Raw genomic sequence first — 26,268 nt, forward strand, 5'->3', positions numbered from 1 at the left:
GAGAGAGAGAGAGAGAGAGAGAGAGAGAGAGAGAGAGAGAGAGAGAGGTAGAGAGCGCGGAAAAAATGTTCATTCAAATCGAAGCCACTTACTCGATGCTTATCACTCTCAACAACACATTCAATCGTAATCGTTTCGCAGTGATAAATCGTCTTCATCTTTCTAAGTCATTGTTTTGGCTGAGCAAACAAACATTTCAATTAAACACACATTTCGGATGTTTGTGAATCTGTTTGCCGTTCGGATTTGCGTTCTCTTTCCCCTTATGCATTGTGTGCTTTGCCAAATCGATTGTTATTGGAATGGTAATAACAAAAAGGGACACATTTTGATTAATTGCGACAAAGCGTCAAGTTGACACTTGATGCTTTGACATCAAAATTTTTTTTTTGTCAACCATTTTGAACAAAGCAATTATATGATGTTCATTATATTTTCCTGGATTCTCAAAGGCAATTTTCAACTTTGAATTCATTGCGTTAATTGTTACCACAATCGGTGAGAGTTGTGTAAAAAGAAAGATCTAGCAAACGCATTCTCCTCATATTAAAAAAAACTTGACATAATTGACATGATCAATGACACGCATTTTCAATACATATTGATCACCGCTGCTAAGACAGCTAATATTAGCACTTAAATCTCCCTTAAACCATGTTAGCAGAGAATGAATCTATTACTTCGACCGAATCATAATGAAATCAATGCTTGTCACAGCCAACACTTGGATGTGTTTAGCCAACGCATTATTTTGAATCTGAAGTGTATGTATGTGTCTGCTGTAGACGCCAATAATAATCCATTTGAATCGTGCATACGTGATGCCTTTCAATCTTACATAATGCTAAATAATGCGTTTTTTTTAAATCATTTCGATACTGATGACGCAAATCCAAAAGCCGAAAAAAACACATACATATGGCAAAATCATAGACTTTCAACCTAAAAGCTAAGCTCGCCGAGTATGAGTATAAATTTATTTTCCGTTGTGAATAATAATTAACAAAACGTATCTAGGTTTGTCTTATATAAAAAACACACATCATTATATTCCAGTGAAACAAATGAGCGGACGCGCGCGCATCAAGAGCAGAAGGGAATTTTCCATTCATCATCGTTATGTCAATTACGATGAAAGTAACTCATCATTTAAACCGTTATTCCTGATTTGCCATAAATGCGAAATGCTTATTTGCCGATTGGCAATCAAAGTCATAAGCAATAATGCCAGTAATAGAGAAATGCAATTCTATGTAGTAAACAGCTAAGTCCACGATGACTTTTTGCTGTTTTCTCAGTCAATGACAGATAGCTGAGGATATATGCTGAGCATAGATACTCAGCAAGCTGAGATTGGTATATTTAGATTTTGTGACTTCCCTGCCATGCAAATTCATGTGATAAGATGAATTTATGACAGAAAATTTCATGAAAAGCATCGAAAAATGTGTACCAGATTCATCTTATCACATGAATTTGCATGGCAGGGAAGTCACAAAATCTAAATGTACCAATCTCAGCTTGCTGCGTATCTATGCTCAGCATATATCTTCAGTTATCTGTCATTGACTGTTTTTTTCTCTTCAAATTCGACCGCCTCATGCAAGTCAGACATGAATACAATGAGATTTCATTAAAATATTCTACTTACCGGCTTTTCTACGCCAGTGAACCGGAAGATTAGTGTTATTATTACAGGCAGCCAGTGTGATGGAATGAAATAAAAATCCTGGTAAAGATAGAAAAAAAGGGAAACGAAAAAAGAAAATTATTGTTTTTGTCAAAGATCAATTATGCATTTATTAGATTGTAACGAGTCTGCAAATATTTAAATCAAATTGCTTGCCAATTCTAGATCAGAGGTTCTACTTTTTTATTTCTGCGATCAAAGATCAAATGAAACAACGTGTTTTTCTCTCTCTCGCTTCAACACAGACAAAAAAACCAGTTGTTGGATCATAAATGGCAATTAATTAAACTAGTAATTCCTATTTCCCAATGAATTTTGACCGGGGGATTTGAGAAGAAGAAAAAAAAACTGCTAGTAATCGATTGCATCCATTGAACTTATTCGTTTTTTTTTTTTTTCAACTCATAGACAAAACAATGATTGATTTGTGTTACACGTCTTTTTGGCATGCAAATGAGCAAGAAATGTGAATGAGATAGAAAAAAGGTTAGGAGCGTAGAAAAAATGGCATATATGAAAGGTAGCTTCGTTCAAAATGATTTTGGACGGCTTTTGTTTGCATTCAATGGGTGTATATGTGTGTTTGTGTCTCTGTCTGATTCGGGTGTGTGCTTTTCGGTGTGGTTTTGTGTACGATGCTCACACACACATTCAACTAAATGTTAATGTATCAAAAAAAAAAAAAACCAAATTGGTTAGACTATTAATTTGGTTTGATGTGTGAAATATGCATCAAAAGCCGTTCGACGAGTTTACAATTTGCGATAATGTGTTTCGTTTTTTTCGTGTTATTTAACATGGTAACAGATATGTTACCCGTCATCGAACGAGAGATCGGAGTCAAGGGAGAGCGCATTTAATTTGAATGTGAGCATGCCAATTTATATGATTTGAACGCGTGTTACTGTTGACACGCCAGATGATAGTTGCTGTGTTATTATCGTTGATATTGCTGCTACTGCTACTGCTATTGCGGTTGATTGTGTGTGACAATGAAAAATAAAAGAAGAAGAAGCAAAGCAAAACAAAACAACAAACCCATTCAGGCAATTTTGGAACTTTCGATACGAATTGATTGAGGAAAATTAAGCGGAGGCTAAGGAAAAAAACGGTGCACACACATCCATTGATTGCGATTCAAAACAGCCTGGATCTACGACACAATACACGACGGCATCGCACAGAGAAGCACATCACACACACATTTACACACACACACATGCACACAATATTGCAAAGCAGTATCAACAAAACAGATGACAAATGGAACGTATTACTCATTGACAATTTCACTTCGTACATAAGAACATAATTTGGAATACATGTGTTCGTCTATATAGCACCATGTATAACCTATAATCTCTTGTCTGTTTCGTTTGCTATTGCTTTATCGCCGTTGTTGTTACTGCTCTTTTTTGCCGTCTTCATTTACTCACTAAGTTTGCAATGTCGCACCTAAGCTCTTTATATGTGTTAAAAAATGAGATTGAAAGAAGGTGTGTTTAGTTTAAAATGCAGTTGAAAATACGGTCGATCGTATGGATTCTTACATGTTTCACCGAATTTACATAGACAAGGACAAACAGTGCTTGCTCTTTTAGCGATATATTTTTCTTACTGTCGCTAGAGCTGCCTCCACCAGAAGAGAAAATGAACTGTCGATTCTTACTCGTTCTAACAGAATATCGATAGATTCTAATGGGTGTTTAATAGTGTATTGGAAGGTTTATTTTTTTTTCTCGTTTAAATTGGATTAGAAGGTGAAATGGCACACACACTTATATATATATATATATGAGTTTCCTTTTGAGGCCGAGTGTTTATCTTTGTGAGGCAAACAAAATGAGGTAACCACAATAAGTCATGAAGTCCGTTAACGAACCGTAAATTTCACACACAGTGGCAAACACACTTGTTCGTTCAATGAGCTCGAAACGAATTTAAGACCGTATCCTATACACTACGATTATAATTGATTACTTCGCGATTATCGCATGAACGAAGGAAAAAAAAATATCAACGAACGATTGAATAAGTCGATTTTTTGTGCATGAGTAAAAAATTTTTTCCCTAAAACGTAGAGACTTTTTTGGTTTCTCCTTTCATTCGATAAATGAAGATCATCAGTTCATTCAAGGTTTACACATATAATGTGCTCAATTGCTTTTTTGTTTTCATTCAGATGTTTGACACACCACTTAAATCCACTAATCAGAGTTTTATAGAAGAAGAAATCCCCACGTTCACATACACATCCAGAGAAAAAAAAATGAAAGAAATAGAAGACACAAAATTCGTCGATGTGACTGTATTTTAGCTCTTGTCTTTTATTTGATTTTAATCATGAACTTTTTTTTTCGCATTCAGTATTTTTCCAGATATATGTATATATTCACTTCTTCTTGGAGTATGCCGCGTCGTTTCTCTTTTATAGATGTCTTTTTTGTCTCTCACATGTGTATACTCTTCTTCTCTCGCTGGTTCTATTTTTCATGCGCTGCCTTTTTTATTTTGCGATTAAATACTCTTTTTTTTATCGTTGTTGTCGTTGTTGTTCGTCACTAGTTTATTTGCACTAACGTTTTGTCACTTGTTTTGTCCATTAAAAAATGAGACGTCAATTTCGTTCGTTCTTGCGTTTATTCTTCAAAACGAAAGAGAGAAAAAAAAAGCATTATCAACAAGAAGAGCACGCAAATGAAAAACACACTGTACATAACTGGAAGTGTGACAATTGTACGCGAATATTCCAAAACGCCACCAATGAACAATGAACGACAATCGATATAATGGGGCTAACACAATGATCGTTGAAATGTTTGTTGCTTTCTTCTTCTTTTTTTTTTATTCCATTTTGCAAGAAAGTCAACAACTTAATAATGATTGCAATGAGCAATCAAAACACGAAAATTTCCAAATGTTTTACTTGTTGCTTTTCAACTCTGAACGATCACTTCGGAGACGCACACTAAAAAACACAACAGACGGAAACGAACACGAAAATTGCTCAACAGATCAGAAAGAAAAAAAAAACATACAACAAGAAATATACAACGATACGCGATATGCTAAGTGCGCGAACGATTTACATAGACTGAAGTAAAGCAGTCACGATGGCTTTTGCTTTGGCGAATTCACTTGGCACGTTCATGTGCTTATATGTGAGTTAATGCGCGCGACAGGAGACTGCAGCCAATTCCATGCACACAACCCGTGACATTGGTCCGACTGTCATCATTTCGCATTGACTTACGACATCATCATTGAACGTGAAATGCTCATTTTTTACATAATTTCTGGCAAAATTAGCATAAATCATCGCAAGATTTGTCCGAACCGAAAATTTTGGCGGAATTTATGGGAAATTCGTGATAATTTGGAACGCTTTGCGGACTCTACACGGACCATTTTCGAACAGGTTTCCGTTGAACGCGTCGCTGAGCACGTCGTCGTAGTCGTTGCCGCTATATACATTTTAGCCCGTGAAGCGTGTAAATCGTAGACTCGGATCGCAGCCTATCCATGTGCTTGAATTGTCAAAGTGTGCTACTGGGATCATCAAAAATCGTTGTATGCTCAGTTTTATTCGTGCGTGTCGTCGTCGTTGTAGTCGTAGTCGCGTGCATGAGTGTGTGTGTATGTGTATGTGTGTGTGCGTTTGCGATATTTCCGAATGTTTCGTATCAAGTAAGATTCTTGCATTGGAGCCACAATTATAAATTGTACTAGTTGCTTTCTTGTTATACTATTGTGTAATTTCTTTTTTGTATATCGTTCGGTACAACACGTTACAACAAATACTGTTTGCGACCACACAATCTTGCTTCTGCTCTCTCTCTCTCTCTCTCTTTCTCTCGCTTCCCTTCTCTCTCTACCTTTCCGTATAGAATATACACATATCCAGTTTTTTTTTCTCGCTATTGATGGTTTTCATCTCGCACAATACACAATGTAATGCCTGCAAATTTTGTTTACGTTGAAACAGCGGTTTGTCGTCGTCGTTGTCTTCGTCGTTATTATTATTATGATTATGTTCCAGTGTGCGATTAGAATTTTCGCTGGCATCACACAGAGAGCATGTAATTACACACAAAATGAATGCCTAACAAATAAATAGAATGCGTCTAGGAATCTGCAGAAACAGCACTTTTTGATTTTTCTGGATTATCAACATGTTATGATGATGATGATACAAGGCAAATGTAATGAAAGGCAGTCTTTAAATCATCTAAAATTATCAGTTTAAGCCAGTTGCGTTCTCATTCTAACTCTCTGTCGCCATGTGTTACTCACGCTCTATGTGTTTTTCACATTTTGCAAATCATCAATTTAAATGTTGTAATTTACGTTGGATGTCATCAAACTTTTGTGCTACTCATTTCGTGGGGAATTTAGTGCGTCACACCGACGACTACACATAACAACGTTGCCAAATGAGAATAGAGAGGAATCAGTGGAAAGGAGAATGAACCGCACTAAAAAGCTGTTAATTAAAAACTGTGAGTCTTAGGTGAAACCACCGAAACAATTCCGATGTTTGAAATTCCCGTGATTGACGCGTGCGTGTCTGTTTCTGTTGCTTTCGGCAACCTTTATTTGTTTTCTTTTTCTTCTTTTTTTTTTGAAGATACGACACGACCTATGTCTAACTGCCCTATATCATGGTTCGATACTGTGCATTTTAAAGGACAAATAAATTTGATTTTTCAAGTGAAACAATTGAATGAATTGAAGATTAGCTTATCTATCGTAGTCGATAATAAGTTATGCAAGAAATAAAATAATTGAACACCATGAGCTTTTCTAGTGAGTTTCTCTTGAACAACAACAAAAAAAAAACCATGCCAACCTTCAACGATAACAATTTATCGAGTTGCATAAATATATTCCTGTCACACAATGTTGTTGTTATTTGTTTGATAATAATAATAGAGAGAGAGAGAGAGAGAGAGAGAGAGAGAGAGAGAGAAATAAGAAAGAGAACCACCTAGTTGAGCGTGATGAGCTCGCTTTATCCTTTAAACAATGATTATTTTTTTCGAATACAGGTCACATACGATAATGTTTTTTTTTTTGTTATTTGTTCGTGGCTTTTTTTGTGCTTTTCTCTCCTCCTCTCTTGCTATGTATTTCATTTCAATTTGATTTTTTTTTTTTATTTCGCGTTTTCGTCAAGTATTAATTTGAATGAACAATCAAAATTGACAATCATTTCAACACATATCATTGCGCACTTACCTTGAATAAATTGAATTAATTTATTGCGTCTGCGTTGCAATATTTCACTTCGTGCGCGAACTCTCTTATATATTCGAGGAATGTAATCAGCGATTTGTTCTTCACTTCACACTTTGAAATGTAATTTTTCGGTTTGTCGACAAAATGATACAGAAAATAAAAAGACAACACAACCACCACACAAGCAAACTATATGTCGATCTATGAAACAATTATAATATATTGTGATGGCCTTTTCCGTTGGCGTGTTGCCGTCGAGGATTCAATTCTGGTCTAAATAAATTTTTTTCACTGACTGAGAATCAGCTATCACACACAAAGCAGCACATTTTGATCTAAGTCATTTCATATTTAGACATTTCGAGTGTAATGCAAATTTGCGTTTTTCTTTCTTATTGACACTTAAGAAAACTAAATAAATAAATTTCACAAAAATTTCCGTTCACGATCATCAAATCAAGAGAAGAAAAAAAAAACGTAACAGATGGTAACAATCAAATTGAAGTTTTCGACGTGTCTGAAAAGAAAAATTGTTCACATTTTCACAACAACAGCGGGCAAAAAAAAAAAAAATAGACGATACGAAAAAGCGCAGTTTCAATTCGCAGCTTTAATGCGTTTATAATGTGGAAAATGTAATGGCAGCGAGATTACAAACAGTTTGTTTTGTGCGCGGAAGCAACCGATCTAAAACAAATACACAATTCAACTGTTTCACTAACATTCACTTTTCAATTTATCGGTTTCTGTTTTGCACGGGCAGCCTTTTGCTATTATGTATTCACTACCGAATGTAATTTGTTGTACTAGACATGTGTTAAAACACTAATTTTTTTTTTGGCACGAGTAGACTAACGATAGAAGCAGCAGCGGCGGCGGTGGAGACGACAGTAACAGCAACATACAACACACTCCTGTCTGTATGTTGTGTGTTTATTTTCTTCTCTCTTTCCCTTTCTCATGCGATGTTCGTTTGTTTCTTGTGTGCCGTATTTGCCGATTGCTTTCGTCTGATTCTGGTGAATGTGCAGGCACACAAATATGTGTTTATTTAAATTTTCTCGTGTGTTATAGGTACGACGCTTCAATTGCGAATTCACATCGCATTCACAGAAAAAAAACCCAGTGCGCGTCTGGTAGCTCGTTTATATCTCTTATCACTTTGCCAGCCGAACGAAGTCTAATCTATCTCGATCCAATTTTGATTCCAATTCGTTGATATTGTGATGAGCTTCAATGTGGATCATTGCTCTATTTTTAGCAAACTAATTTGATTCACGCACTGTTATTGTTTATCACCAACTACTGCCATTGGCCCAACACTTGGCCCACTCGGTCACTGGACACTGTGAGTGTGAATGCGTGCGTGAACTGTTATTGATGTATAATAATTATTTTTTCCACCCTCTTCTCCAAATGACACATAAGAACAAAGGCGTCAAACGAACGACTTTGTTTTTCGATGGAAAAATATATATAATCAAGTTTTATGTAGAAGTGTTTTAATGGCGCCAAGGAAAACAATCATAAAAATTTCATAATAATCACAGTCAATTTTTGCGCAGTAAATATTATACATGTACATTGTAATATTAAAATGTCGTTCGCGCTCATAACATACTTTACCGGCATATAGTATTCTTTCTTGATACAATTTTATTAGCATTGCTAATTCAGAGTATATCTAATCGATGTTAATTGTTTCTTTCTTCTTTGATTCTGTTGAAAGGCGCGGTAAAAACCAGTAGCTCGTGGCAAATGGAAATTGATTAATATTCCTATGAAAACCACAGAATTGCCACTTTCGAGAAGACAATTCGGAGTGCATTGAGTCTGGTCTATTTTTTCCGTTCGTCATGTCAACAGAGTTGTGTGAGGGCATGAACAACGAAAAACAAGTCATTTCCGGTAATGAGTTTATGTCATTCAATTGATACATATGGCATAATAAATTTGAGCTAAATAAGCGTCTGTGGCGTATCGATGAAATGTGAATTTCCATTCCGAAATGTAACCGCGACCGATACGAACTCACCATCACATTGAAAACATACTCGGCGGCTCCACCTAAACTGACATGTTATTCGGGTTCAATTCAAAACATAGACAAACCAATGCAAAATCATATGGTTTAACGTTTCGTAACTTGACTGTCTTACGTCTGGAAATCGATTGGAGTATGCGTAGCATATCTCCAAACCATTTACGTATTTCATCGTGACACAACAACATCTGTTCGTTTCGACAATAAAACCTAGAGAATGGTAGAATAATTCATGTTTTTTTATCACTTCCTCTCGATTATCTGCCTAGATAAGTGTGTCAGACGAGACTGGTTTTTTTATGAAAAATAAAAACACGTGTTAATTTCAATAAATTACATTCAAGTGTTCTCAATTTTTGATAATTCAGCGAATAATTTTCAACGGATATTTCCTTTGTTTACATTTCCCCTTCGAAAACAAATGTCATCGACGGTCAACTCTGTGTACACAAAGACTGGTATGACTTTTGTTTTTTCCATTATTATTAAATAAAATATGGCGTCTTCGTTGGCCTGAATCCAGACAGATGTACGAAATTATTGGTTGAATTGAACTGAATTGGTTTGGAAATTTCGTAAATTTCAAAGTGTATTTGTGCCTACTAAGTCTTTGTGCAAACACAAGTGATATTATTGGATTGAAACAAGAAGAAACCAATCAGCAGTTTGATTTTGAAAAGTATAGACTCGCCCTTTGACACGCAATCAAGTGAATAGAAGCATTGAAAATGCGCTCGAATATTTGTGCATAAGTTGTTTGTGTGATATTTTAACGTGCATTTAAATAGGCATCAACAAAATGAGCATTTCGAATAACAATCACGGTGGTGTGAATGCAAACAATCAAAGTTTGGCTGCTGAAGGTGTCGTCGAAAGAGGAAGGTTTGTAGTAGTGTCATTCAACCAGTGTTGATATCTATCTACAGCAATAGATCCACATATTATATATATCTGTATAGACGAAGTGACATGATTGTTGAACCAATTCGTTTGTTGTTGTTGTTTTTTTTCAGCTGTCTCCTGTTGCGCTATGCCAGCCAAAATTCACTCGATGAAAGTTCACAAAATAAATTGCCGCGCTCGTCCAAGGACAAAACGACGGGCACATATCAAAATGATGAACACACATTCAAGTGCTTCAAAGCGATGAATGAAATGAGAAAGTGAGTTTGCTTAGCAATTAACACTGCCAAATTGGCATCTTAATACCTACTTTTCTTATGGCTCGTTCATTTTTCCAGAGGAAATCTATTCTGTGATGTTACATTAATAGCGGAGAATATGGAAATTCCAGCACATAAAATGGTGTTGGCATCTTGCAGCCCATATTTTTACGCTATGTTTTCCGGATCTGATTTTGAGGAATCACACCAAGACAAAATCACCGTTCAAGGTGTTGATTTTCGTGCACTGCAACTGCTCGTTGAATATGTATACACCTCATACGTCGATGTGAACGAAGATAATGTTCAGGTATTTGCGATTGATTTTAACTTTTCTATCAACTTGATTTACTAATTGCTATTAAAATTGTGCCAATAGACCCTTTTAACTGCCGCAAATTTACTTCAACTGACCGATGTCCGTGATGCCTGTTGTGATTATTTACAAACCCAGCTAGATCCGAGCAATTGTTTGGGAATAAGAGATTTTGCCGATATTCATGGTTGTGTTGACTTGTTGAACTATGCAAACACTTATATCGAACAGCATTTTTCGTAAGCAGATTTTTTTGATTTTTCTCTCTCTCTCTCTCTCTATCCCACTTTCATCCCAAACTCACCATGTGTGTTTTCTGTTCTTCTTTCGATGAATTTCCAGTGAAGTGATTCAATACGATGAGTTTCTCAATTTGACGTCCGAACAATTGTTGTCATTAGTAAAAAGTGACCACTTAACCGTTGCTTCGGAGGAGAAGGTGTATGAGTCGGTTATCAGTTGGATTCAGTTTGACGCACAAGAGCGACGAAGCTACTTACCAAAGCTACTTGAGCACGTACGCTTGCCACTAGTATCGCAAGATTATTTGATGTCACGTGTTGAAAACGAGCCATTGTTGAAAGAGGATTTACTTTGCAAAGACTTTATCATCGAAGCTCTTAAATTTCACTTGCTAAAGGGTGATGCAAAAAATACGTTGACAAAAACAATTCGAACGATTCCACGCCAGCCAATCGGACAGCCAAAGGTTTTGCTGGTTATCGGTGGTCAAGCACCCAAGGCCATCAGAAGCGTTGAATGTTACGATTTAAGAGAAGAGCAATGGTACGCGGCGGCAGAGATGCCATCACGACGATGCCGGTAGGTGTTTTTCCATGAAATTAATTGCATTCTTTTCTTGTCAATACAAAATCATCTAATTTTGTTTTCGTTTTCGTTTTCGATGACATAGAGCTGGGTTAGCGGTGCTAAATGATAAAGTATACGCAGTTGGTGGGTTCAATGGCTCTCTTCGTGTTCGCACTGTTGACGTGTACGATCCAATGAACGATATTTGGTCAACTTCCTGTAGTATGGAAGCACGCCGTTCAACATTGGGTACGATTCATATAAGTTTAAACAACAATTAAAATATGATCAAAAAATCAACATTATTTTTACATATATCAAAGTTTCATTCACGTTGATTCACTCCAATTATTCATCTTTTTTGTGTTTATGTGTGCGAAAAACGCCCAACGTGTTTCACCGTTTCGAAAATAATTTTTGTTCATGAATATTTTATGTCACAAATAACGACTAACTATTGTTGATTTGATTATCGGTAGGTGTTGCGGTCCTAAATGGATTAATTTTTGCTGTTGGTGGTTTTGACGGCGCCACAGGTATTTCTTTTGATACTTTAAACATTTTGATTTGAATACGGTTTTACTTTCAATGGCATTCTGTCAAATAGGTTTAGAGACGGCAGAGGTATTTGATCCAAAGATGGGAAGATGGGCTATGATCGCGAGTATGTCGGCACGGCGAAGCTCGGTTGGAGTGGGCGTTATTCATAACCAACTCTATGCGGTAGGCGGCTATGATGGTTCTTGCAGACAATGTTTGAATAGGTAGGCATTTTGTTTATTTTAAAAGGCTCTCGGAAATTTGTGCCTAGAACGTCAAAGCAATTAACATTTCAATGCTTTTAAGTCAGTAGAACGTCAATGCTGGTAATGAAATTGACGTTTTTGGCGAAAGCAACATAGGCGATTTCGGAGAACCTTTACTCTGTATTTCATTATGACACGCACTATGCTGCTCATTATTGCATAAGGTTATCTAATGAAATTTTATGTTATTTGCAGCGTTGAGCGATACAATGGATTAGAGACAAACACGTGGACAAAAATTGCTGATATGAATGCGCGAAGGTAGAAGCATATTTTTTGTTTGTTTTAGTTTCTATCTCGTGTTTTTATTTTCAATTCCTTTCAAACTACAGCTATTACAACATTAACTGTATGGATTTAATGCTTATTTTCTTTGTTTTTTTTTTATTTTTATTTCATTAAAGGTCTGGCGCTGGTGTTGGCGTTGTTGATAATATTCTGTTCGCAATTGGTGGGCATGACGGTCCACTGGTTCGAAAGAGTTGTGAAAAATATAATGCTGAGCTTGATTCTTGGAGCCCAATTGCTGATATGACTTATCGTCGGCGAAATGCAGGAGTCATTTGTCATGATGGACTATTGTACGTTGTGGGAGGCGACGATGGAACATCAAATTTATCCAATGTTGAAGTTTACGATCCAAAGAATGATGTTTGGCGCATCTTACCAGCTAGCATGGGAATCGGCCGCAGCTATGCCGGAGTATGTATTGTGGATAAGCCCATGTGAAAGCAACAGCAGGGTGCAGCAGCACGGTACGCAAATTGTGGAGACGATGAAAACAGTCAAGCCGAAGGACTGTTTGATGCATCGGCTGGAGTAGCTCGTTCAGAAAACGCACAACAAAATTCCCATCGCAATGCGAGCGCCAGCAATCAAAATAACCAAAATGTAGTTCGAAATCCACATTATGAGAATATTTACGAATCCATTGAGCGAATTAATGCCCCTGCCCCTGCTGAAAATGCCCAAAATGCACAATTACCCGCTGCCGCCGCTGCACCAAACAACAACAACAACAACAGCAATGGCCGCATCAACTTACGCACCCGAAACCACTTCCATTACCACACATCATCACTTTCACATCCACGAGCGAACGGAGGAGCCTATGATGTTCCACGTCATCCGCGAAACTATTATGCTTCGAATGTGAGCAATGCCAATCGTAGAGCCACTTTAGAAGCGAATCCAAACCGAATTCGATATGCAAACGCCAATCGCGCTTTTCGACAACGCAGCTTCGATGACACTGAGTCTTATCATTATTCACGTAACAATAATTTCCGATATGAGAATATCTACGAACAAATTCGCGAAGAGCCAATTTATAGAAATATAGGATTGAACCGTGACAATGCCGTCAATCGATTGTACGGAGGTCGATTAGACGTGATAGGCCATGGTATCGGCAGAATCGAACGTCACCTAAGCAGTAGTTGCGGCAACATCGATCATTATAACCTAGGTGGAACGTACGCAATTCTAGGGCACAGTCATTTGAGTACGGTCGGGCATGTGTACGCATCCGATAATGCCAAAGAAACAGCCGGAAAGAGTCTGAATTTCTTCAGCTGCCTGGGACGAGAAAATTCACAATCGATGAGCAACATTTGCCGTGAATCGAGCAACAACACTGCCGAACAGCCAGTGGCTGGAGCCGCTGCAGTTGTACAACCACCAACGCAGAACGAAAATACGAACAAACACACGGGAGCCATCCCGAAGGTCAAGAACAAAATGCAAAATACAGCACGAAACGCGCCAAATTCAATACATTCCACCGCATTGAATCGCATTTCGAAATCGTCACTTCAATGGCTGTTGATGAATAAATGGCTTCCGCTTTGGATGGGCAACGGATCGGATTGCAATGTGCTCGATTTCAATTTCATGTTTTCACGCAACTGTGATGGTTGCGAAAGAGACGACAGTGTCGTTGTGTACGATGAATCAAATGGTGCTTCGTATGCAAATTGCTATCGAGATTTTGGTCAAGATAATTACTACAGCATATCAAGGCCGATGCGGTACAACAACAGCTTAATGCGATTCAATGAATCTAATCCGCATCGCATGTATCGACCGAACCGACAGCCAAACTATTGCTCAAACGCAGGTGACGCTTCTGGTTATGGGGATTACAACTTTCCAGCACATCCACAGCCAGAAAATCCATTCCGCCGATGGGAACTGAATTCGGAAAATAATTCATTTCGACCAGCTTCGGTGCGGAGAATCACCGACGGAACGTTCCCAAACGGAAATGGTAATAATCAGAGTCAAGGTCAATTACGGAATCAACCGCGACACGAAGTTCGTGTCGAGATCAATCATCAGCCCGTTGACACAAATGCACCAAGTACGTCGTCGGCTGCTCGAGCGATCCCATCAACATCAAATGCCAGCAGTAATGCAGCTGGCAATGCTGAAGCCTCGTCAAGCTCACAACTTCGAGCCGATCAAAGAACATTCGAAAATGCTGCACTAAGCAGCAGCACAGAGAGCACGTCTGAGACTGAAAATAAGGTTCTATCGCCCGATTTGTCAGCCAGACGATATTCAGAGAATACTGAAGATGATCAATACAATAGCGGAAATTCCTCAAGCACTGACGAAGAGGAAAATGATGAAACGATTAGCGAAATGAACACAAATGACACAGACTTCTCAGAACGAATCAATGAGCAGTGATTAATCCAATTAAAAGCTCATTAGGCGCACAACCCAATAATCCATACTTATTTATTCACTTAGAAATTGTTATATATACCCATTCATTAGCAAGCATTCATACATACATTATTAGCTCACTTATTCATTCTCCAAAAAAAAAAACAACTCCATGATTCATATTATACAAGGAATGGTTGTTTTTTCTGTCTCTATATAGTAGTAGTATCTATAAGCATGTATTCAATTATTAAATCGATTTTATTTGAATTTCATTGTTCTTAGGATTTAAAAGCTCAAAATATACACAAGAAAATAATATAATCCGATCGTATTTTATTTTGCAACGACATTATTCATTTTAAATTAAAAGCCATCGCCTAAATGGTGCAGGTGTGTGTGAGTTAAAAAAAACTGAAAGTTCTACTGGAATTTAAATTAAAATCGAAAGTAAAATTGAGTGTTTTTTTCTTCACATTTTGCACAATGGTAGGCATGTCCGCGTGTCTACTGTGCCGTTGTGTATCATGGCACAATGTGAATGGTCATTTCGAGGTTTGCTCTAGATCTGGTTGTAGCGTGAGATTGCAATTGGATATCGTGTTACAAAGAAAAACCCCATTGAGGACCAAACTTAGTCATCTGGTATGGTTTATTACGTGTTTTTTTTTGCACTACATGAAATGTAGAGCTACTAATCTGCCTTTTTTCCTAGATACTTTTTGAGTGTTGAAACAAATTATGGTGAATTTGAATTTTATGCTCATATTTTTTATTTAATTGTAATTCATTTTGCAAATAAATATATTACGAGTTACTAGTTACTTCAAAGTTACTTTGATGAAATACATTTCATGTAGTGCGCCAAAAAATAGTTTGTTGTGAAACAACAAAATAGATTAAGTAACTAAAAACTCAAGAACGTAGAGCGGAGCGAAGCGAAGCTCTGCGGTCTTGTTTTATTCTTGTTGTCGAATGGTTGGATGCATCGTCTAAGTTCTCACGCCAATGACTGCCGAAAGTTCAACCAAATTAATTTCTTTTTGCTGACGCAAAAAAATCCCCTGCAATTTAAATTATTTTCTGCCGGAATTGCATCATCAAATTAAGTGCATATAAACACAACAATAACGTGTCCCCACGTGTGCCACGACACCATGAGTTGACAGTTTTGCTCTCAATCCATTCCGTTGCTTGTCAAGTGTATTTTATTAGCTCTACTGTACGTTGACGTCGAACTTTTGATGTTATCCATAAATCTTACATAAGTTACCTATCCGTTCTAAATAAATCGATCGCGCATATCATGTGTGTGCAATTGGTCAAAATAAGTGACTTTTGCTGCAAACTCGTTTTCAAACAAACAAACAAGCATTTGAAATATGTATGTTTGAGCAAATTGAAACGTTTCGCAGCAAATTTGATTATTCCCGTGTTCAGCTACACCAGATAGAATTTATTGCTTTCAACTCGCAATAAATTTTGAATCAGAGTTGCGAGTACTCGATCCGCATTTGTGTGAATGCTATAGCAATTCTTCTAACGGACACAGAAAACTGTTAAAATATATCGTGTGCAGTCGACAATTTTATTTGAATAAACAAATCGTTCTAACGAATGCGCAAGATTGAATTCTTCGTGTTAACAGAACAGCAAAAACAACAACGAACAGAAGAGAAAAAAAAGTAACAGGCACCCACAGGCTAATGCTATGCTGATAGCGATCAAAACATGCAAAAAAAAATAAAAATTATTCGTAAGAAAACTGTATTGTAACGGAAATTATAGATGCAGATATGAATCACACTTCATACTGCCCGTTTAATTAACTCAAACCGAATTGAACAGAATGACACCTTCCCAATGCTTTATTTCATACTCGAAAAGTGCATGACGTGAATTGCATAAGTGCGTTAACAAGAAGCAAACATGAGGTAGGGCTATTGTTTCTGTTGTCTTTCCTCTCTCAGCAGCCAGCATACACACACAGAGAGAGAGAGAGAGGACGGTCACGTCAGCTGAAAATCATTTTATGGCATCGTAAAATCAAAGCAGGACAGCAGACAGAAGGAATAGAATGAAAAAAAGAAAAGGAACAAAAAATTGGATTTTTCGCGATATAATTTATTTCTTGTTGATCGGTCACCGATCGACAACTGTATGTCATTATTCCATGTTAACTCGTTTGTTGCCTTTGAACACTGATTATATTTTTATTCTCTTAAAAGTAAATTGATTTCTTCGGTGAACCTTTCATGCAAGCCACTTACGTACGTGTATTCGCATAATAAGCAAACTGAACGAAAAAAAAAATCTCCAAAGTACAAATATCGCTAAACACAAGCATTGCCGTTTGCATGACGATCCTTTGCGCGCGCGAGTTATACACAGCGGCAGCAGCAGCGAAAGCAACACTATTTTTCTTCTGTGTGTTGGCTGAATTCGATTGACTTTTTTTTATATATTCGGCTGTTGTGAATGTGATTCGCACTTTTCGATTGAGGAGAGTAACGACTGTGAAACTCATTCACTGTGTAGTATTTGCATACGATTCGCAGAGTTCAGTCTTGATCGATAGCTTGCTCAGAGAGCAACTGTTTCAGCGGTGTGTGGCTATCTCGTGAAACGTGTGTTTCGTTTTGTGTGTTGTTTCTTTTTCGATGTTGAGTTTTTGCTTTTATTTTGTAGCTATATAATTCGTGTGTACGGAGTGAGATAGAGAGAGAAGAAACATTCGAGCGCCCAATGTTCCACGGAAAATATATTGAATATTTTTGTTTTAGTTTGTAGGAACTTTAAGCTTCAAGTTCATTTGTGTTTAATAGAAAATATGCATAAATTCATAGTTGTTCGTTGAAACGAAGAGAGAAGGAAAAAAAAAAGATTATTAATTTGTGAGTGTGTTTTATTTTTTTGCTTTTGTTCTGGCAAAAAATGCAAATTCAATATAATTACTTGAATAAATAATTACTAAAAAGCACACAAGATGAGATGAAATAACAATCAAGCGAAAAAGAGGCAAAACACTGAACATTCTCAATTATGACGAACTAGTTAATTGTTAACGGTGGTAAAATATTACATATATATAAAAATCTATGGGTTTTTCGACACTTATTTCTGCTCGAAAATACAAAGCATTGAAATCTTTTGATTGTTTTGCGTGTTTTGTTCGGTTTTATATTAAACGAAGGTGCGAGAGCGCGCGTTAATAATATAATAGAGATACAAATTCTGATTTACGCACACCGTCATTTAAATTTCTCAAGTGAATTTCGTAGTAATAAAGTGAGCGTGCACTGCTGGCTGGCTGGCTTGCAAGCAGATTTCGGCGATATAGCTGATGCAATAAAAATTGACAATAACTACGCCATACCATTGTGGTACATATGATTCGATTTTCATCACTTTCAGTTTTTAATGTTGTGGGTATATGAAGAGATCATTTATAATTGATTTTTTTTTCAAGATCGTTTACGATCGCTTGGCTAAATTGGCGACACGGTCTGCATGACCTTTTGTCGTGGTTCATTTTTGATTCAAAATAGACCAATAAAAACGGCAACGAGTCTGTTGAATTAGGAGAGATCATAGCAACAGGCAAAAAATGTTAAGTATCTAATCAATTAAACGAAAAATAATCCAAGAAATATATCACACTGTGAGGGTTTGCGCGTTGGGCGCACGTTGGTGTTGCCATTTCATTTTATTCCATTTGAAATGAAGTGTCTGCAATAAACATACTGTCGCCATTGTTTCTTTTTGCTTCTTCGTCTCTTCATTGGTTTTCCTGTCGGTTTTGATGGTGAAATAACAACCGTCTATAGTCAAAATGAAACATTGATTAATTTTACAGCGGCACAAAATTAAAAGCGTTAAGTCGTTGCTCCATTTTATTCCGTCGTTTTATTCCGATTTTTCATTCCAAGGTTTTTCGCGCGCAAACTTTGATATAATCATCATCATAGACCATCGGTCCATTTGTTGAATTCAAAGCATGTTTGTTTTTTCGGTTTTCTACAAATACGTGCGACTTTTGACGTAATGGAGAACAATTTGGATATCATCAAGCCAAAAATAAACGCGATTGAGAAAAAGTTTGGTTGCCGTTTACAGTATATTATGTTACACAAAATCGAAACAACAATCCGATGATGATGTTGATGATGATCATTTTTGTTGGCAAAACTCTAATTAGTCCAAAGTCCAAAGATGGTAGAGTAATATGTGCAGCTTTTATCGTCTCAACATGGATCTTATTCACATATATGTCCAGTGGTGAGATTAGAATGACTTAATATAGCATCAACATTCGTGCCGAGATAAAAGAGGGAAAAAAGCAAATAGAATGCATATTGCATAACCCACCGATGATTTAAAACTTTGATTCCACACAGCGATTCACTGTTTGATTTATACCAATCAATTTTTTTCTTTTGCTTTTTTAATCGATGAAGCCATTTCGATTATTTCTTTGCGATAAGCACAGATAAATCATTTCATAAACAAAAGCAACACACACGCGTTGTTATTGCATTTATGACTGATTGAAAGATATATATATATAGTCTTAAAGAGAAAAGTGAGAGAGAGAAAAAAATCCGCAGCAGTGAAGAAAAAAAAACCGTTGTCGCCGCCAAAAAACCGAAAGGCCGAAAATTTGTAGACACCTTAATATCAAAACCCATACAAAATGGCAAATTTAGGACACGATCTTATGCAATCTTCTCTGAACCTCTTTTCGCATACCGGAATCTGACTTTTCGGTGACACTTCTGAACGCAACTCCCATTGAATGTGTGTATTGGTGTAGCTTATGATTGTTGTTGTTTTTTGTCTCATTTCTTTCTGTCTTCTTAAGTTTGCGTACGCGCTCAGGCGCACGCGCACACTATCTACTCAACATTTAATTCCCCACGATATGTGAAACTGCATTATTTGGCTGCCGTATGCTGTCATTTGTTCGTCGTATCAGTGTGTTGGTTGCTTTTTTTTCTTCAGTTCGGTTGAACAGATGAAAAAAATCCAGTTTTTAGTTCATTTTCAATACATGAAACAATTTTTCGTCGACCTTTCACTAAATTTAGTTTGGTGAATGTGAACGAAAAGAAGAAAAAACGCCGCCACACGAATCAAAATGTGCACACGATCAATCGAAAATGATAATGATATTTACACTCATAATAAATATGCACCTGATCGTGGCGATTAAATAACATGATCGTGATATTATAGTTTTTTTTTCCTGATTCCAAAGCATTCAGGCATTGAAATAGAGCCAATTTTTTTTTTTATTGTTGTTGTATATCAATCTGTCAGTCAAACTTCAATTGATCGAGCGCACTACGGCTCGTTTGTCTACCTTCTCGCTGGCAAAATATTCGTTGCATAATATATCGCCAAGCACGAACAACAACAATGTCAACGGTGACAACAAGCGTCGTTTCCTTCGTATGTTCAACAACAACGTTCGTCTTCGTCAAAATAAACAAAATTCTTTGGCTTCATTTTCACGGAAGAAGACATTTCAAGCATAAAATCATGTCTAATTTTAAATTTTTCGAGTCTATGAATTGTGAATTAGGAATCATAAATACGTTATAATATCAATACTTAAACCACTCAATACATCATTTACTCTAATTTTTGCAGGCAAAAATTCTCAATCTCGTCTGAATTAATAGAAGGAGAAAAAAAATCTATCATCGTCGATCAACATAAATTCAATCAAAAGAAAACGAAAACGAGAGAGAGAGAGAGAGAGAGAGAGAGAGAGAGAAAAACAAATAAATATTCACAATATGCAGACAAATCGTGATTTTTTCATATTAGTCATAAAATACTATAGGGATTGACCGCGTGAATATTTTAACCATTTGCATAACAAATGAATAGCTCTCGACCGCGAACAAGTTTCAAACTACACTGAAAATGGCTCAAATGGAGAGCATGAGATGATAAAACAAAAGCCACCAGTTGACATACAAAAAAAAATTGTATTACAAAATCGAAATAGTATTGACCGTATCAAAAAGTGACACACATGATTAGTGGTTTCAAAGAGATAATTGATTCATCGAATGCCAAATTCAAATACAGATAGCATCAAACGACTGTGTTGAAATTGATGAATTAAAACTAGGGGCACCTGTATCTTCGCCACAGAAAGAACAAAAGAAAAAAATAACAAAGTCCCAACTATAAACATACACAGAGAGACAAAACACACCGATACAGCAACAACAGCGGCAGTAGCAGCAGCGATTCAGGAATAAAAAATACTGAGAGATACACACACACACACTATCTCTCTCGGTTTTATAATGGCACTAATGAATTTTTCATTGCCGTTTAGTGGTTCAGTGGCACCATCAAATTGGATCACAACAGCAAACCCGCTTCAGCAGCCTCATGCAACAGTTGTCAATGAATTGCTATACAGTCCTGAAGGTCATCAAGCTGATAGCACGGCAAATGGTCCACAATTCTACAAAAATGACCCATATTCACATCCAACACAACATCAGCAACAACAACAGCATCAATCGCCGCACTATCAACGGCAAACATTCCATTATCGATCTCGTGCTACCGCCAACAATTACCTACCGCCACCGCCGTCCAATTTTAATCACGAGCGGCCACCGATTAAATCACAGCACATACCACAATTACAACCACCATTGGAGACCGGCAACAACAACGGTGATTTAAAAACGAGAACTGTCACAAACTACCAAAGTCATCATCAGACGCAAGCATTTGGCGATAGTCGCTACGAGGCACATGAATTTTATAATGAAAACATTAGCAGTAGTTTTAATAATAGTGATGTTGATAGTCAACCACCTGCATACGATTCAATTGTGGCCACAGCAACGCCACAGCCGCCGATAACCAATGAAAAACTAACAATTGAAAATGATGGCAAAACGTACACGTTCCCCGCCAATCGACCAACATACACACAAGTGCAAGCTGGCCATGGCTCAAAAACACAAGTGCATGCGGTCTTGGACTATGATAATGACGAATACTATGACGAAGAGAATGTCGGTAAGCACCATGCGTGTTACAACACACGCTAACACCATGAGCTATTTGAGTGACACTCAAAGCGAGCTCGCTCGTGAATCTCATTTGTGTGTTTCAAATCAAAATTGGCACTTGGAAAAGAGATCGTATCACTTTTATATTTTTTTTTTTTTTTCTCTCTCTCTCTATCTCTGTCTCTGTCGCGCTCGTTTCAGATCCAAAAGATCCATCGCTGACGCCAATTCAAGGTCCAATTTTCATCAAAAATGGCTCCGTTCCAGTAGTTCCTCTATTTTCTTATCCTACTATGAATAACGGTACCTTCATACGGATTCCTGTAAGTTAAAATTGATGATGAATTCTTGTAAGTATCTCGAGGCACTTAGCAACCGTGGGGAAAAATCTCAAGTGGATGGTTATGGTTGCTTTATTTCGTTCGTTAATTCCTTAAAAGTCACGTTCCCAGTGTTGTTCAGCTTCTATTTTCGTTTCAGACATGCACGTAGCATTTGATTTTTACCACTTTTGTTCGCTCCTTGAATTTTTATGTATTAATTTCAACACCCGCACCACTCTTATTCAGCACCCATCAACAGTAAATCTGATAAATAAAAAAAAAAAATTAGAATAAAAACCATACAAGGAGTGAAATTCTGTTCTCTGTTTCTACTTGAAATTTTGCTTTCGTAATTTAAATGCTATGTTCATGTATCAGAATTCGGTAACAGCCTTGCCGTCATCGCCACACACACACATTTAATGTATGTGGTCATTTCTTATTTGGCAACTTGATCGCACTCAATAAGTCTTTTACGAGAGAGTAGCGAACAGCACAAGATACGAAATCAAAAAAAAAAAATAAACCCAAAACAGCACCGGTCAGAAAAGAAAGAAAAATCCAGCAAAAAATACGTTTCGTAATAATTATTATACAATGAATGCATCAACTGAATTTGAGTGGAATATAAATCGATTCAGTTACAACGTGCAATGTTGTCGATGGCAACGAGCAACGATCGTGAAACCACTGTTGATATGCATAAAAAAAATATGATAATCCCATTACGAAAGAAAATTTCAAGACGACTTCAATGCTACAATGCATTAATTCAGATGCAAAAAGGTTAATATATGCGATGATAAATAGACATTGAAATTCGTTTGTATTTTCCTTTTTCATCTGTTTCGTCAGTCATTTGAAGAACCACTTACTGTCGCCGTTTTAATTTTGCATTAGATTTAGATGTATGCCGTTGATACGTTGTACTGCATTTTTATGTATATTCGTTCGTTCATTGGCTTCTTTTTTTATAATATATTCAATGAAAACCTAATACAGATTTGGTGGACAGCATTATCTGTAGCATTGGGCTTAGAGATACGTGGCGATGTTATAAAGGGCACACCATGCGTTAAGCGAAACAATCAACTGTTTTGTCCTACAGCAGGAAATAGCTATCCAATGTAAGTGCTCTCCATTTGAATGCCATTTTCAATATATTCCATTTGATAAATTCGTTATAAATGCGGTTCATCCAAGTTCCTTGTCCAAGCTGAGTGTCTTATTTAAAATGCCTCATTTTTGTATACATTGGTACAGCGAGCGAATTGAAGAGTTCATCGATGAAAATAAAGCGTTAATGAGACGAATGTATGGTGACTTTAGGTCGACACAATTCAGGGAACCACCAATACAAACAAGACGAAAACGTGACGCAACCAATTACGACAACATGCCCGGCATTCCAGATATTACAGCACCGTTCAATGCAAAACTTAACTTGTATCCAGAGGATACGGTGATGGGTGGCGACACGTTCTTTGGTCACATACGAGAAAAACGACAGGCCAAGCAAAACAAAGCAAACCAAAAACCATCGATTCCGAACCCAAATCCATCAACAGAACCATCATCGAATCGGTTAGAGTTTTGAAATGAAAATTGTTGAATGAAATTTTATCGGGAAATTGTTTTATTTATATGTTACAGAGTGGATGCTTGTGAATCGAAAATTGAAATTGTAACGCCTTATTGGGCCTCAAATTCGGCTGGAAAAATCCGTGCCATTGTCAATACTCAACACTTTGAACAGGCAATCCACCAAGAAGTCTGCACGTAAGTATCTACAAAAAGTCTAGATGAATATTTGATAAAAAAAATCAAATTTTTAAGTTTCGCAGTCTCTTACCGTTAGATCATTTCCATAAATATATTGCCGGAATACCAAAAAAAAACAGCCAACGACATCTCTAAACCAACTTATTGAATCATCGAATATTTCGAGCAACTTTTTTCAATCGTGTGTGGCTTGAGTTGAATATAATCAACTTTACGGCGACACTAGCAGCTTCTCTGCACACACACATCGTAGAAGAGAGTACAAAAATCATAGTATTTTGGCAAATGCATCGAGTAACCATTGCAAAACATCAATACGTTTTGGCTAACGTTACTACGGCCCACAGAGAAGCTGCTAGCGTCGTCGTCAAGTTGATAAAGCTATACACGTTTAAAAAAAAGTTGCCGAAAAATTCAATGACTCAATGAGATGGCATTGACTGCTATGTGTCAAATGACTTACATTTGAAATGTATTGTGGCACTATCGCTATGATCATTTCGTGCTAAGATTTATCACCAAGATTCAATTCCATTTTTGAATTTTATTCACAGAAAAATGCAGACAAACCGTTGTGGAGGCGATTGCGGTTGCGAGCAAAAATACAAATGGCATCGGTTGCTTGCTTATGATCCGGACAATGATTGCATGGGTATATTCATGGATTGGTTCCTGTTTCCATCGTGTTGCGTTTGTCGTTGCAATAAAACTTAAGAATCGGCTATTAAAAAACCATATCAGCAGTTCACAAATATTTATATTAGAGTGGATGACTTTTTCTTTCTCTCGCAGACAATGCTAACGAAATTTCAATGTTGAACTGAGTTCAGGCCCTTTTGCACCTTTCTTTTATTCTTCTCAACAGACAATGATAATTAATTTAGCTTTCATTCAGACTATTGCTGCCTTTTTATTCATAATGATTAAAAAAAAAACATTCTATTTGCAGTCCTTCAATTTGAGTTTTCATGATATTCTTAGTTTTTATTCGTGCAAGATGTTACCAATAGTAAGGTTGAAAATAAAAATGTTTTGCTTACAAAAAAAAGAACAAGTAGATTGTTATTAACGTACGAGCTGTGAATAACATTTGAAATCACAGTGAGTATTGATTCTTCGAAGTGTAGCATTTTCCCTCGGTTCCGAAGTGCATTCGTGGAAAAATTGTCTATGTGTGTGCCTCATCAAGCAATTGATATGCATGAACAAGTAAATGAAGAAGAATCCTTATGACTAAACCGGGGACTTTTTTCTGCACCGTTGAGAGAGAGAGAGAGAGAGAGAGAGAAATGTGTTAGGGAATGAGCTATTTTGCTAAAGTATTATTTTATTTTGTTTTCGTCTCCCGACTTGCTTCGACTCTTGCACATGCAATGAATGAATGCATTGGCATTGTGGCCGGAATATAATATACTCCGTTTCTACGATCTAATGTCGACATTCATGTTTCATATATGATTTATTGTGCAGACGATGGAAAAAATATGTCTTGAAGTGGAGAAGTCTAATGTAAGTGGTGGCAAATGGCATCATTGTTAAAGTGCCGCCAATAAAACGCTAGCAAAACGTGTAACATTAACATCGACACCTCAAACACCGTTATTACGCGAAGATACTATATAGCCGGGTTTTATATTGCCTCAACATGTGTAATCCGAGGGTATAATGCTTAAAATTCATAATTGGCGTACATGCATTTTCAACGATTTCTCTCCGTCCATTTGGCCGTATATGTATTCCTTTCTCCTTTTCTCTCTTTCTCCCATTCTCCCGTTCTCTTTCTCTCTGTGTGAGCGTGTGTGTGTGTGTGTATTTGTGCATTTGTGATATTTGCTTTAAAAATTTCATAGACGTTTGCATTCATCTGTATAATATGCGTCAACACATTGCACATACGTAGCCCATGTGGGCATATTTATGAAACTCTATAAATTTCAAGTGAATGAATGAGAAAATAACACGGGAAAACTGAAGAGAGGAAGAGAAAATACTCTATGGTCGCTGGCATCGCACACAATCACACATCGCGCCTTATTCATCATCATATACAAAGCGCATTCCATTCATTGTTCATATCGGGTACCTTATCCTTTATTCATTAAGTATGTTCGTATTCCTCTACTTGCATCTTTCGTGCTGCCTGCTATCGCGCTCCATATTCAATGGAGATGTTGTTGACGATGACGACGACGACGACGACAACAACAGCGACTATGCACTGTTCGTTATTTACATGCTAGCGTCATGTATGAATAACGAGAGAGTGAGACTAACACACACATGTGCGTACAACGTACATTCTCGAGTATCACTCTCACTCTGCGAGATATATGCTAAACAATTGGGCATATACAATACGCAAAGCAATTTCTTT

General features: G+C 37.0%; 3 protein-coding genes across 7 annotated transcripts in view; 2 read left to right on the plus strand and 1 right to left on the minus strand.

Moving 5' to 3' along the window:
* Nucleotides 1–7,066, minus strand: part of LOC129569241 (dual 3',5'-cyclic-AMP and -GMP phosphodiesterase 11-like) — a 15,847-nt gene extending 8,781 nt beyond the window's left edge. Inside the window, exons 1-3 of one of the 4 annotated variants that reach the window (XM_055447900.1) lie at nucleotides 4,617–4,815; nucleotides 3,241–4,334; nucleotides 1,652–1,729 (exon numbers count right to left, since the gene is read on the minus strand). The gene's annotated coding sequence lies outside the window, so the exon portion shown is untranslated. Of the gene's footprint in view, nucleotides 1–1,651; nucleotides 1,730–1,846; nucleotides 1,918–3,240; nucleotides 4,816–6,928 lie in introns of those variants that run through there. The other 3 variants (XM_055447903.1, XM_055447898.1, XM_055447899.1) reach the window with 3 other exon arrangements.
* Nucleotides 7,067–8,248: 1,182 nt separating this feature from the next.
* On the plus strand, nucleotides 8,249–15,064 carry LOC129569240 (ring canal kelch homolog). 2 transcript variants are annotated; one of them, XM_055447896.1, is made up of 10 exons: nucleotides 8,249–9,854; nucleotides 9,986–10,135; nucleotides 10,214–10,445; nucleotides 10,515–10,690; nucleotides 10,794–11,273; nucleotides 11,365–11,510; nucleotides 11,741–11,797; nucleotides 11,869–12,025; nucleotides 12,263–12,328; nucleotides 12,472–15,064. In XM_055447896.1, exons 1-10 carry the CDS (start codon nucleotides 9,772–9,774, stop codon nucleotides 14,759–14,761), a joined length of 3,837 nt encoding a protein of 1,278 aa, XP_055303871.1. In that variant the 5' UTR covers nucleotides 8,249–9,771; the 3' UTR covers nucleotides 14,762–15,064. The 2 variants fall into 2 exon arrangements, with proteins under 2 accessions (XP_055303871.1, XP_055303872.1); XM_055447897.1 differs by having other exon boundaries at nucleotides 9,222–9,854; nucleotides 12,472–12,796.
* A 2,184-nt stretch (nucleotides 15,065–17,248) lies between these two features.
* LOC129569244 (protein spaetzle 3) lies at nucleotides 17,249–24,942 on the plus strand. Its single transcript, XM_055447915.1, has 7 exons — nucleotides 17,249–17,634; nucleotides 20,393–21,796; nucleotides 21,991–22,112; nucleotides 23,115–23,239; nucleotides 23,376–23,696; nucleotides 23,766–23,891; nucleotides 24,449–24,942. Exons 2-7 carry the CDS (start codon nucleotides 21,064–21,066, stop codon nucleotides 24,606–24,608), a joined length of 1,587 nt encoding a protein of 528 aa, XP_055303890.1. The 5' UTR covers nucleotides 17,249–17,634; nucleotides 20,393–21,063; the 3' UTR covers nucleotides 24,609–24,942.
* Nucleotides 24,943–26,268: the final 1,326 nt, after the last annotated feature.

Source organism: Sitodiplosis mosellana, unplaced genomic scaffold (assembly GCF_009176505.1).
Source record: "Sitodiplosis mosellana isolate CC-2019 unplaced genomic scaffold, AAFC_SMos_1.0 Smas_scaffold_30, whole genome shotgun sequence".
In the NCBI taxonomy this organism is placed as follows: Eukaryota; Metazoa; Arthropoda; class Insecta; order Diptera; family Cecidomyiidae; genus Sitodiplosis; species Sitodiplosis mosellana.